Source organism: Peromyscus maniculatus, chromosome 23 (assembly GCF_049852395.1).
Source record: "Peromyscus maniculatus bairdii isolate BWxNUB_F1_BW_parent chromosome 23, HU_Pman_BW_mat_3.1, whole genome shotgun sequence".
Lineage (NCBI taxonomy): Eukaryota > Metazoa > Chordata > Mammalia > Rodentia > Cricetidae > Peromyscus > Peromyscus maniculatus.
Genome location: NC_134874.1, coordinates 28,084,718 through 28,097,033, shown reverse-complemented (window position 1 = coordinate 28,097,033; position 12,316 = coordinate 28,084,718). Strand labels below are relative to the sequence as shown.

At 46.7% G+C, this 12,316-nt stretch overlaps 1 protein-coding gene across 19 annotated transcripts in view; it reads left to right on the top strand.

The window, feature by feature from the left end:
* Cux1 (cut like homeobox 1) overlaps positions 1-12,316 on the top strand; it is a 335,152-nt gene that overhangs the window by 157,715 nt on the left and 165,121 nt on the right. For all 19 annotated transcript variants that reach the window (XM_076560949.1, XM_076560948.1, XM_076560947.1 and 16 more), the window contains one exon: positions 5,619-5,666. In XM_076560949.1, coding sequence (XP_076417064.1) covers positions 5,619-5,666 — 48 coding nt within the window. The remainder of the gene's footprint in view (positions 1-5,618; positions 5,667-12,316) is intronic.

Sequence of the window (12,316 nt, the reverse complement as noted above, 5' to 3'; positions counted from 1 at the left end):
TAGATTTTTATGTGTTTTGTCCATTTCAAAATCAAGGTGACTATGATAATGACCACTCAGATATAAAAGGACTTGTTTCTCTTCCTGCAGTTTAGAACAAGGGTGTGTCTTCATTCGGGGGTGTCAGTTTTCCTAGAGTATGCTGTATAAAAATGGGCTCCGGGGGCTGGAGAGACGACAGCACTTAAGCAGTGGCTGCTCTTCCTGAGGACCTGGGTTCAAGTCCTAGCTCCCACATGGCAGCTCATAATTGTGTGTAACTTCAGTTTCAGGGGATCTGATGCCCTCTTCTGGCTTCCTTAGGTACCAGGCACACATGTGCACAGACAACCTGCAGGCAAAAACACCCCCACCCACAAATAATAAAAATACAAATGTCAAATGTGCTCTGAACACATACTTAGGACATTTTCCTTTTTAAAAAACATACGTGTTTAGTGTGGGGTGGTCAGAGAACTTGCAGGACTTAGTTCTTTCCCTCCATCACACAGATTCTGGAGTTGAACTCGGGTCACCAGGCTTGGCAGCAAGCTCTTTTACCTGCCAAGCCATCTCCTGGCTCTGGAAGACATTTTCAGTCAGAATTTCCTCTATGGGGTATGTGGGGGGGCGTATCCATTCATGTGGACCTCAGGCGTCCTTCCTCAGGAGCTATACACCTTGTTTTTTGATACCAGGTCTCTTTCCTGGCCCAGAGGTCTCCAAGTAGGCTAGGCTGGCTGGCCAACAAGCCCCAGGAATCTACCTGTTTGCGTCTCCCCAGTGTTGGGACCACCGGCCACACACCATGCCTGGTTAAGAAGTTTCTTGCTTTGAGGTTTGGATAATGAAAACAAAGGGAAGGCTTCACAAAGTCACAAGGAAAGGATGTTTTCCAGCCCTGTGTGGCTATGTGACGTGTCACCTCACCCTGAACATTTCTAAGGGTCCTTTGTGCAAATCAGTTTTCCATTTTACCGGGGTTAAGTCCCACCCCAGCTTTTCAACACCCGGACATGGGCAGAGAATCTGAGCTGAAATTAAGGAGCAAAGAAAGGTGAGCCCCTGGCCTGAGTAAGGTAAATCTGGATCTAAAGGTGGCATGTAAGCAGGAGAGATGTCACGAGAGATTAGCAACCCCGGACCCCAAGGAGGGGACAAAGCCTTCCAGTGACCACTTTTGGGCCTCAGCTCCACAAGGGCCTTTAACTGTGCGTTTATGGAGCCCACACACAGCTCTTCAATGCAGGGCTGAGAAGGTAGTTTGGCCATTCTTTGTGTTTTGTCTCTCTTCCTTTCAAGCCAAAGTGACTGGCTCTACCAACTTTTTTTTAAGATTTTTTGTTGTTATTTTTGTATGTGAGTGTTTTGTCTGCAAGTATATATGTGCACCACATGCATGCCTGATGCCTGCAGAGACCAGAAAAAGGCTTCAGATCTCCTGGGACTAGAGTTACAGATGGTTGTGAGTCACCATGTGGATGCTGGGAATCAAACCCAGGTCATCTGTAAGAGCAACATGTACTCTTAACTGCGGAGTCAGTTCTCCAGCCCAGAATAATGAGAATTGTTTCTACATCGAAGTTTCTCTGGTAATGTCGTCACCTTTTTTGCTATATACTCAGGAGAGAGGGCCCAAACAAATCATGTTGGCTCTTTCCAACAGACATCTGATAGTAATCTCTTCAAGGGCATTAGTTTCTCCTAATTTAAAAATGTATTTACTGTATGTATATGTATACATATTTGTTGTGATTATAGGTGGTCGAGTGTGTAGAGGTCAGAGGTCAGCCTCATGTCATTCCTCAGGAACTTTCCATCTTGCTTTTTGAGACAAGGTCTCTAATTAGCATGTGGGGCTCAGTGAGTCAGGTTGACTGGCTAACCCTGTGCCCAGCTTTTTACCAGGGGGCTAAGGATCAAACTCAGGTCCTCGTGATTGCAGGACAAGCAGGTAAGTGACAGCATCATCTCCCCATACACAGGAGCATTGGCTTCTGTGGTGAAAACCTGCTTTGCTTTTTCTTCAGTGAGTGGTCCAAGATAGAACAAAATTGATAACGCTGAAGAACCCATAACTCAATTAAGTGTTCAACTCTGTTGTTAGGACTTTTAAACAGGTGTCAGTTACCAGGTTGTCACTCATTCTAGTGTGGTTTCAGTCAGCCTGAACCCCACATTCCTTTGGTTGGCAATTGTCAGGACCCGAGACCAGAAGCGTCAGAGACTGTGGTGTCAGTGGCCGTCTAGAATATAAAGGGCACCATGCTCTAAAACAAGGATAAAATCATTTCCTGTCTATGCTAACCGATGGTGGCAGAGTCCCGTGGGCCAGAACTGAGCAGCTTTGAGTCTCTCTCCTTAGTTTAGTAACAAACCAGATAATATTTGCAGGCGGCAGATTGAGATAAGGCATTTCTCAAACTGCCAAGAAATAAAATTAGAACGGGTGACTTTTAGCTGGTGGCTTGAAGTGCATCTGTGTCAGTTTGTGTGTGGCATGTGAATATATAGTCATTTCTTCTTCCCGTCAGCCATTGGGAGGGGCAGGGGGTGCACATGCACCTGTGGGCAGACAGATGCACATCTGGCTTTCGTATCAAAAGGGCTGCTTTAGGGACTGGGATTGTGGCCCAATTGGCAAAGCCCTGGGTTCTATCCCCAGACCACACCAGCTAGGCATGGTGGCACATGTCTGTATTCTCAGCATTCGGGAGGTAGAGGCAGGAGTGTCAAGGAGTTCAAGGTCATCCTCAACTACATTAAGTTCAAGACCAGTAAAATCCCGTTTCAAAAAGCCCCAAATAGTTCAAATGGGGGAGCGGCAAGCCTGTCATGAAAGGCTTAGCTCTCTGGCCTTCCTGGAGCCCTGCTGTAGGCTGCAGAGATAGTTGTTACCTCCTTGCTTCCTACAGTTGGTTTGCTCTTGAGGCCAGCCTTGTACCAAGAGGGAGGCTTGGGCAGCCCAGGGGCTGCCTGGACTTGGGCCACACTGACCCATGAAGCACCCTACTGTCCTCGTCTCTGCTATGGTCCCCATTTCTGGGCCCTTCAGTTCTGTCATCATGTGACCTCCCCCAGCATCTCTCTCTCGGTCCTCTGAGTGGGGCTTTATAAGAGAGGAGCTGACTGGTAAGCTCAGGCTGCCCTTGAGCTTGTGATCCTCCTGAGTCACCACACCTGGCACTCATAAGCCATCCGAGTGACACACGTGTCCATCAGTACCGTGTTACTCTTTTGGTGGCTACTGCCATCATGCCATCCCACACTTGTGGTGATTTAATCCTTTATACAATCTCAGCTTAGTGAGAGAAAGAGGGGGGTGGGGGGAGAAGAGACTGAGTTCAGTTCAGATCCTAACTCGTCCAGCTCCATGACCTTAGACAAATGGCCTTCCTTTCTAAGCTGTGGACATCCTTCTGTTCAGTGTTCCAGGGCATAGTGTGGATGGGATCACTGGGCAAAGGTGAAGGACTGTGGTGTCCAGCACAGATTGGACATCCAGTTAGCACTCTCAGGCCTGGCCCCGGTCCTCCTGTCCTTTCCCCTGGTGCTTGAACCAAACGGTCTGCACATTTGCTGTGGCCGCTTCCCAACCTACTCCAGCTGCTCTCTGGTCCCTGGAGCCTCCCAGCTGCTAGAGCTACTCTTTCCTTGGCCCCTAGCTCGGCAGCTGTCTGTAGAAGCAACAGCCTTCTCTTGGGAGCTCCCTGTGCTTAGCTCTGCATCCTCTTGGCGCTCTTAGAGTTCTTGAAGTCTCTTAACCTCTCCTACTGACCCTCCCTCACAGGAGAGTACCCGTTTGTAAATGCATCTCTTGTCCTGAGCTGCCCATGGTAGAGGTGGTCAACCACCTGTAGCAAAGGGTGTGCCACAGTATACTAAGACTTAATAGTAAAGTGATTGTAGACTATCTCACACACACACACACACACACACACACACACACACACACACACACACACACACACACGGCGGAGGTGGGGGGTGGGGAGAGACTGTTCGTTCTTAGATAGCTCAGGCTAACCTTGAACTTCTGAGATTCCCACCTTTACTTACCAAGTCCTGAAATTATAAGTGTGCTCCACTACATCCAATCCTTATTAATAATTTTGTGAAAAGTAGAGCCTGGGACTGGAGAGATGACTCGGTGGTTAAAAGTGCTTGCTGCTCCTGAGAGCAGGAGGACCAGGTTTCTGTTCACAGGTGGCTCACAGCTACCGGGAACTCTAGTTCCAAGAGATCCAGCACCCTCTTCTGGCCTCTGTGGGCACCGCATGCAGGTGCAAAGACATATGCAAAATGATAAATGAGTAAAATTAATTCTTTTTAGAAATAGGGCTGTATAATTCCAGCACTTGGGAGATGGAGGTTGAAGATTATCCTGAGCTACATAATAAGTTCCTGGCCGGCCTGGGTTATATGAGACCTTGTCTCAAAAAAACAAAAACAAAAACAAAACTCAAGAAACACAAATCTTTCTCCTGTCATCCTTTGTTTTTAATCTTTCTTTGCCCTTCACTGCTAGATTTTTACCCTGTCTTTCTGGAGTGGGTGGTGGGCTGAACAGAATAGTGTTTTATTCCCTATTGCTGCCATCTGCAATAACCACAGGGATACATCATCCGACACTGCTGGAGGGTGGGAGTCCAGAACAGGATTTACGAGGTGGACATGGAGGTGCCAGCAGAAGCTACATTCCTTCCAGAAGCTTTGGGGAGGTCTGGTTCCAGCCTGCGCCAGCTCTGCCAGGCTATACTTGTCTTCTGGCCGGGCCCCCACGTCTTCCTGTCTTCCCAATCTCGGCTTCTGTGTCTGCGTCCCCTCCTGACTCCCTCTTGGAAGGCTCCTGTGTTTCTCTGGGGCACTCTAATGACCTTAGTCCCACCTAGATGGTCCAGGATTCTCTCCCTGACTCACGATTATTAACATAGTCACAGCTGCAATGCCACTTTACTGTGTCAACTCGTGGATTCACAGGTCTCAGGATATCTTTGGGGGCCAGTGGTCTCCACAGGTGGCAGTGTTTGTGTCAAGAAAAGCCTGTGAACGCATCTCGTTGCTTCTTGTCATTGAACTTAGTGTAGAAATGCAGGGATGGTCCATTGGAGGAGCCAAGAAGTAAAAAGGTGTCACATGTGTGAATGCAGCCCTTGGGAAACTGTGGCTAAGGGAGGGGGCTCAGTGGGTAAAGTGTCTTGCCGTGTGAGCACGAGGACCCCAGTTCGATCCCCAGCACCCACATAAATGCCGGATGTGTAGGGCCATGTGCTTATAATCCTAGTGTTGGAAGGCAGAGACAGGTCTGAGGCCTCGCTGGCCAGACAGCCGAGCTGAATCAGCTCCAGGCCAGTGAGAGACCTGCCTCAAAAGTAAGCAGAGAACAAGTGAGGCAGACAGTCAACTCCTAGCCTCCTGGAGGACACATGCACACATTTGCATGAACATGTACATATACCACACACACACAACATGTGCATGATAGAAGGGTTACACTCTTTTGTTCCATTTTGTCTTAGGACCGGCTCTTGCTTTGTGATTTTCTGTGGTGATAATCTGCACAGAGCCTTCAGGAATCCTAACCCATGTTCTTCTTCTCTTTCCTCCAATGGCTGTTTCCTGACCTCCTCTCCACCCAGGATTTGCGCAAGCAGGTAGCACCACTGCTCAAGAGCTTCCAAGGGGAGGTAAGTAAGCCTCTGTGTTCACTGTATACTCAACACCTTTTATTTTCATGTTTCCTGTGACAAAATGCCAGACAAAAGCCACTTAAGGAAGGAACGTTGACTGGCTCACAGTGTGAGGGTGGGATGGGCTGGCGACCGTAGCCTAAGGCAGCTTGCTTGCATCCTCGCTCAGGAAGCAGAGATGGATGCTGATGGGAAAGGGAGCCTCGGCTCCTTTGACTCAGGCCGGGTGAGAAGCCGTGGAAGTGGGATGACTGTCCCTGAGTCTTGAAACCCCGGGGCACAGTCTCCTACTTCCTGAGCACCCTCCACCTCCCCGATGTCACAGGGACGCCTCCCTGTCCCCACAGACAGGCTGTTAAAGTGAAAGGAGGTCCGAAATACCTTTAGAAGAAGCCAATCGTAACTGTTGTCTTTGATTGAAAAGTTTGAAATTTTATAATCATAACGATTACATGTAATTATTATGGCAAAGTCATCAAATTTAACTCATGTTGAAATTAGATTGATTGATTGCTGTACTTAATTTTCTGTTTCACAAGCCCAGACAATTAATTGGGAGCGGGAGTTAACCTCAGCGTTCAATCCAACTTGAAGCATGTCTACTCCAACAGTAATTTAAACAATCCTTCACAGCCAGGCCTGGTGGAGCACTCTTATAATCCACCCAGCACTCAGGAGACTGAGACAGGAGGATTTTGTTCTAGATGTCAGCTACATACTGCATTTCCGTTCAGCCAATGCTGTATGGCAAGACCTTGTCTAAATACAAACAGACATCACACCTGGAACATACAGAGGTCAGATCCCCCGGAGCTGGAGTGAGACATGGTTGTGAGCCACCACGTGGGTGCTGGGAACAGAACTCTGGTCCTCTACAAGAGCAACAAATGCTCTTAACTGACCTGAGCCTTCTCTATAGCCCTTTCATCCTTTTAATCTGCTGAAGCTGTGATATATTTCTCCACTTCCATTCTTTACATTGTCTTAATCTTTTTTTTTTTTTTTTTAGTAGTAAAATGGTTTATCAGCTGTGTGAGTTGTTTTTTAAAGAACTAACCTTGAATATGTTTCTTTGGGTGCTTTTTTGTTCATTTCTGTTTAGCTCTTTTATCTATTTTGAATACAATTAATTATGTTTATTATCCCTACGTGAACTAAACTGTTGTACTCTTTGAAAGCTGCTGCTTAGCTCAAGACTTCCACTCTTACTTGTCTTCTAATAAGACCTTGAACTTTTACCTAAGATTTTCCTCCAGGTTCCACACTAGTACTGCCTAGGCCAGTGGCTCCCTGGCCTTGCACCTTACAGGCCACACCTTTCTCAGAGAGGACAAGGAGAGGAGAGAAAGTTCTAGAAATAGCCTTTTCTCTAGCAGGGAGTGCACTACCTTAGCCAAGGGATGGCAATCCTTATAGAGCACCAAGGATGCTGCCACCAAAGTCCCACTTGGGGAACCAGTAAGCTTCCTGGGCTTCGTGCAAAGTATAGGCAGGAAGCCTGGGTGCCTCCAGAGCAGCCACAGCACCACGGAGTCTCATGGACAGCACCGTCCCTGTTGCTCCATAGGTGGAGTCCCAACTTCCACAGTCTGTCTACCCCATGCCTCCCAAAAGCACAGGGCCACGTGCCATTGGAGCAGAATTGTACGCAAACACCTGGGAAATGTAAGAGGAAGTGGCTGAGGGTGTGGTGTCTCCCCAAACTCCTTCTGTGATGGAATACCAGTTTTTAGGCTCAATTTTGAGGGTCACTCACAAGTCGTTTTGGCAGTTACGCTAGGAGCAAAGTGCTATATGACACAGTACACACACTTCCCCCAGGAGAAAGAGTTCTGTCAGTCATTCGGGGGATAGACAGAACACTCCATTGGAAAATAGAAAATGAACAATTCCTAACTTACCTTCAGAGGCTACTATAACCCTGTTGTCAGAATCAGACAAGAACAGGACAAGAAGGAAAATCCAAGTCATTCTTACTTAGTTATAAATAGATGATTCAGGAGCCCCAAGAAAGGGAACTGGAAGGAGCCACGAGGCTTGGCATCTCCCTGTGCTGTTTGATTTAACAGGAAGATTGCATTCATCTTACTTCATAACATGGCCAGATGAATGGGGAGCTGCCACTTCACTAATGATAAGGAGAGATTTTGATAAATGTCTATTCATGAGGACTGGTTAAGAACAGCTCTTGCAGAGGACCTGGGTTTGGTACCCAGCACCCACATGGCAACTCGTAACCACCTGTACTCCAGGTCCAGGGGATCCAGAAGTCTCTTCTCCCTTCACAGGCACCAGGCATACGTGTGGTATACAGACATATTCTCAGGTGCACACATGCATGAATAAAGGAAATAATTTTAATTTTTTAAAAAATGATTAAACAAAAACTGCTAGCAAGCTATAAATAGAAAGAACCTTTTTAACCTTGCAAAAAGCTGCCTGTGTACTCCAGCAGCAGTCTCCAAACTATCTGTGTTAAAACCAATTTCTTTATGACCAAGAACTAGGAACAGGGCTCAGAGGTAGAGTACTTGACTAGGACCCCTCAACAAGGGGCAGATGGGCGGGGTTATGGCTCAGGGGCAGAGCTCTTTCATGGGATGTGTAACGTCCTGGATTTGATCCCCAGCACTAATAAGACAAATAGTAAAGTAAAGAGTCAAGTAAAACTCTGAAGACAGATTCAAAAATTTGAAAATAATCACCAAGCCTAAGTTGTCGCATAGTTGGAGTCCATGGCCAAAAGAATGCTGCACACACTGTTGCAGCCCTTACCACCCTGGACTCACAAGCGACAGCACGCAAATTTGTTTATAAGAGTTCGATGTGAGTCTCTCTACCTTTGTTTGTTTGCAGTATTTGTTTCAGAACAAAATAATCCTGTTTCTGGTTACATAGCAAAAACTGCATGGCTTTTGTTTGCTTGGTTTGTTTTGACAGGGTCTCATGTAGCCCAGGTTAGCCTTCTTTACCATGTAACCATGGAAGACTCTGAAATCCTGGTCCCCTTTCCTCTACTTTCCAAGTGTTGTATGGAATCAAGGGACTCTTGCATACTAGGCAAGTACTCTCCTCACTGAGCTACATTCCAGGCCCCCTGATGGGTTTTAGTTTGCCAGGGAAACTCGGGTGCTCCGGGAAAGCTATGGACTTAGACACACTGACAAGGAAGGTGAAATAGCAATCCCGTTCAGAGTGTCCACCATTGAAATTCCAATGGGGGTCGGGTAGGGAAGAAGAAGGAATACCTTTCCCTGCCCATTGCAAGGTTCCTGGGTGACCCTGTAACAAAAGACAGATGAGTAAGAGAAGGGTTACCCGCTCAGTGAAAGCCTCCCTTCAGAAGTAAAGACCAGTGCTGACACAGAAGGGTGCAGAGTTCAAGGCCAGCCTGTGGAGCAGGGTGAATGGAGGGCCAGCCTCCACTACATAGTTTGTAGAGATGGTTTAAAAAGCTGCATACATCTATTGTAAGCCATGTTTTTATGTATTATATATGTTATATATTATAAATGTGTATTATTGTTGTTATTTTATACAGGATCACATGTGGCCCGTGTTAACTGGCTATAGAGCCTGTAATCCTAGCACTGGGGTGCTAGAAACAGGAGGATCAGAAGTTCAAGGCCATCCTTGGGTACATAGCAAATTTAGGTCCAGATTGGGCACATGGAACCCTGTCATAAAAACTAATTTTTTTAAGGATCAGAGACATCAGAGGTACCTACAAGTATCTTTATTGGGGGCCTGTAGAGAGAGAGCTCCAGGCACTTTGAGGACAGGACAAACTGACAAACTCTAGAGGCACAAGACACAGGGACACCTTCTCCTGTGTGGCTCTCTGCCCTGGCCCTGCACCAGGGACCTCTTTCTTATCCAGCCCAGCTACCCGCAAGCCCTGGGCCCTTCTACAGTAGTGGAAGGGACCACTGTGGTTAAGGTGGCAATGGGAATTTTAATGATCTTAGAGCAAAACCCCAAGGCCCCGCAGCACAGGGTCCTCCTGAAGGTTGGCTGGGTGATGGCTCAATTAGAGGCGCGGGCCTGTGCTGAGGCAAGTAGGCCAGCTCCGTAATTGAAAGCACATTTTCCCTCCGAAGCTGCAGCTGGTTTAGCTCTGCTCATGCAGAAAAGGATATAACCTTGCATAACATAGGAAATGAACGGTTGAGAGAGAAGCCAAATTCAATTTTAGTCAGATATGTTGAGGCCGAGCCCATGATCTATGGGAGCCGGGGCCTGAGCAGCTCGCATGTGGAAAGGCGCGCACTCAGCACTCTATTAATCACGGCCGCCCGCCTGGCGCTGCCGCCCCTGTGTACAGGGGGCCACTGCGCCCGCGCTCCTCCTCAGCGCTGGAGAGCAGCCAAGCACTCCAGAAGTTAACCTCTTAAAGACCCGGAGCTGCTTTCTGTTGAATAAATGTAATTTTGTGGTCAGAAATAAATGCTTGTGATGTAGCAGGGAGCTTTGAAAACAACAGCGAGCCAAAGCTATTACAAATTGCTCCGTGTTGGGGAAGTCAACAGCACACATCAAAATTCCGCATGTAAGGCAAATTGATTTCGGCCCAGAGCTCTGCAGCTATTCAATAAAAGTCCTATTAAACCATTGTGTGTAATGAACAATCCAGAGCAAATCTAATATTTTCAGAGGGTAATTATTTTTAACGTCCTCTCGGTAGCCATCACTAGATTTCTTGGATGTTTACAGTGGGTACCCAAGTGGGGTGTGCTCTACCCAGCTGTCATTTGGCCTCTGAGCTGGGAAACCCCTGTGCATCCCGCTCCCAGCTGCCTAGCAGGCACCTGGCAGTCTCCTTGTGCCTAGAGTTAAGTGAGGGCCAGCCTGCTCCTCCAGGAGGGTGTTCCGGGGCTCTGGTGTCTCCTAGAGCCAGGCACATAGAAGATGCCTGAGAAGTTTTGTTGAATCAACCTGAACTGGTGGAAACAGACAAAAGGGAGCTTGGAAAGCATGGATGAGGGCAGTGCAATATTGGTAGTGTTCACTTAGAACTTCAAACAACAGAGGCTGGTGGCCTAAGGCAAGAAAGTCAGCACCCAGGGGACTCAACGGCAGACCTGGTACCGTGGGACATGTCTGTTCTACTTGGGTTTCTTGACCCTGTGGGAATCAGACTCTTTATTACCTGGTGACTCTTGACAGCTAAGCAAGACTCACCCCACCCCCACTCCTGTTCAGTTCATGGTGGATTTGAAACCCTGCCTCACCAAGTCACAAGTTTTAATGTCAGTCTTCTGTGCACACTGTGGGTTCTCAAAGACAAGGTCTGCTCATTCTTTCTTTGATTCAGGGATATCTGTGTGACAAGCCATACCTGAATTAGACCTAGATATGCAGTGGCAGAAAGAACCATGCAGATACTGTTCTCACAGGGTTCAATGGCAGTGTGATCTGTGGCCCATGTTACATAGTGCTTGGTGCTTAGTAGACCCTCACTAAATAAAGGATGCAAAGAAGAGGGATGGGTGGTTGTGGTTGGGTGAAGATAGATAGGTGGGTTAGTTAGATGGATTGGTGAGTGAAGTGGAAGATGTTCGTTGGAATGGGTAGATGAATTTATATGAGTGAGAATGAATGTGTAGATGAATGGGATGGATGGATGGTTGTTGGTATAGGTAGATGAAGGGCATGGATGGATGGATATGGAATAGAGTAGATGGACTGATGAATAGGATAGATGGATATTGGTGAGTAGGATGGATGGATGGATAACTGAATGAATGGGTAGGTGGGTTGGAAGAGTTTATGGAAGAAGTGGTTGGATATCTGGATTGATGAATGGATGAAAGGGGGATGGATAGATGGATGATAAAGCAGATGGAGGTTGCTAGATGGATGGGGAAATGATTTGATAGATTAATGGGAATTGATGGATGGGTAATTAACTGGTCGAATGGATTGAATGGGTTTATAGAGAAGGTTCATGAAATGGAATAGACAGATGAATAATTGAATGATTGGGATTGGCAAGGGTACATGAATCAAACAGAAAAAATGGTGTTCTAGTTTATTTTCTATTATTGTGATAACCAATTATGACCAAAGGAACCTGGGGAGGAAAGGATTTCGTGCATCAAGACAGCTTGCAAGTCTATCATAAAGGGAAGCCAGGATAGGGACTCAAAGGAAGGAACCTGTAGTCAGAAACCATAGAGAGTGCTGCTTACTGTCTTGCTCTCTGTGACTTTTTCAGCCTGAATTATAGAACCAGGGCCACCTGTCCAGTGATGGCATCACCCACAGTGGGTTGTGCCCTTCCACATTAATCATCAATCAATAATATACCCCACAGTCTTGTCTGCAGGCCAGTCTTATAGAGATATTTTCTCAATTGAGGTTCTTTCTTTATAGATGATTCTAGCTTATGTCAAGTTGACAAATTTCTAACCAGCACAAGAATGATAGATAGATAGATAGATAGATAGATAGATAGATAGATAGATAGATAGATAGATAGATAGATAGATAGATAGACAGACAGATGGATGGGACAGATAGACAGAAAGATGGACACCTGCATGGATGGAAGTTAAATTAAAAACATCCCCTGTCAGTAAAAAGGCTTTATCTTCTGTCAGCTTCTGTATAAACCAAACTCATGGATATCAGGATAAGAGTACTAG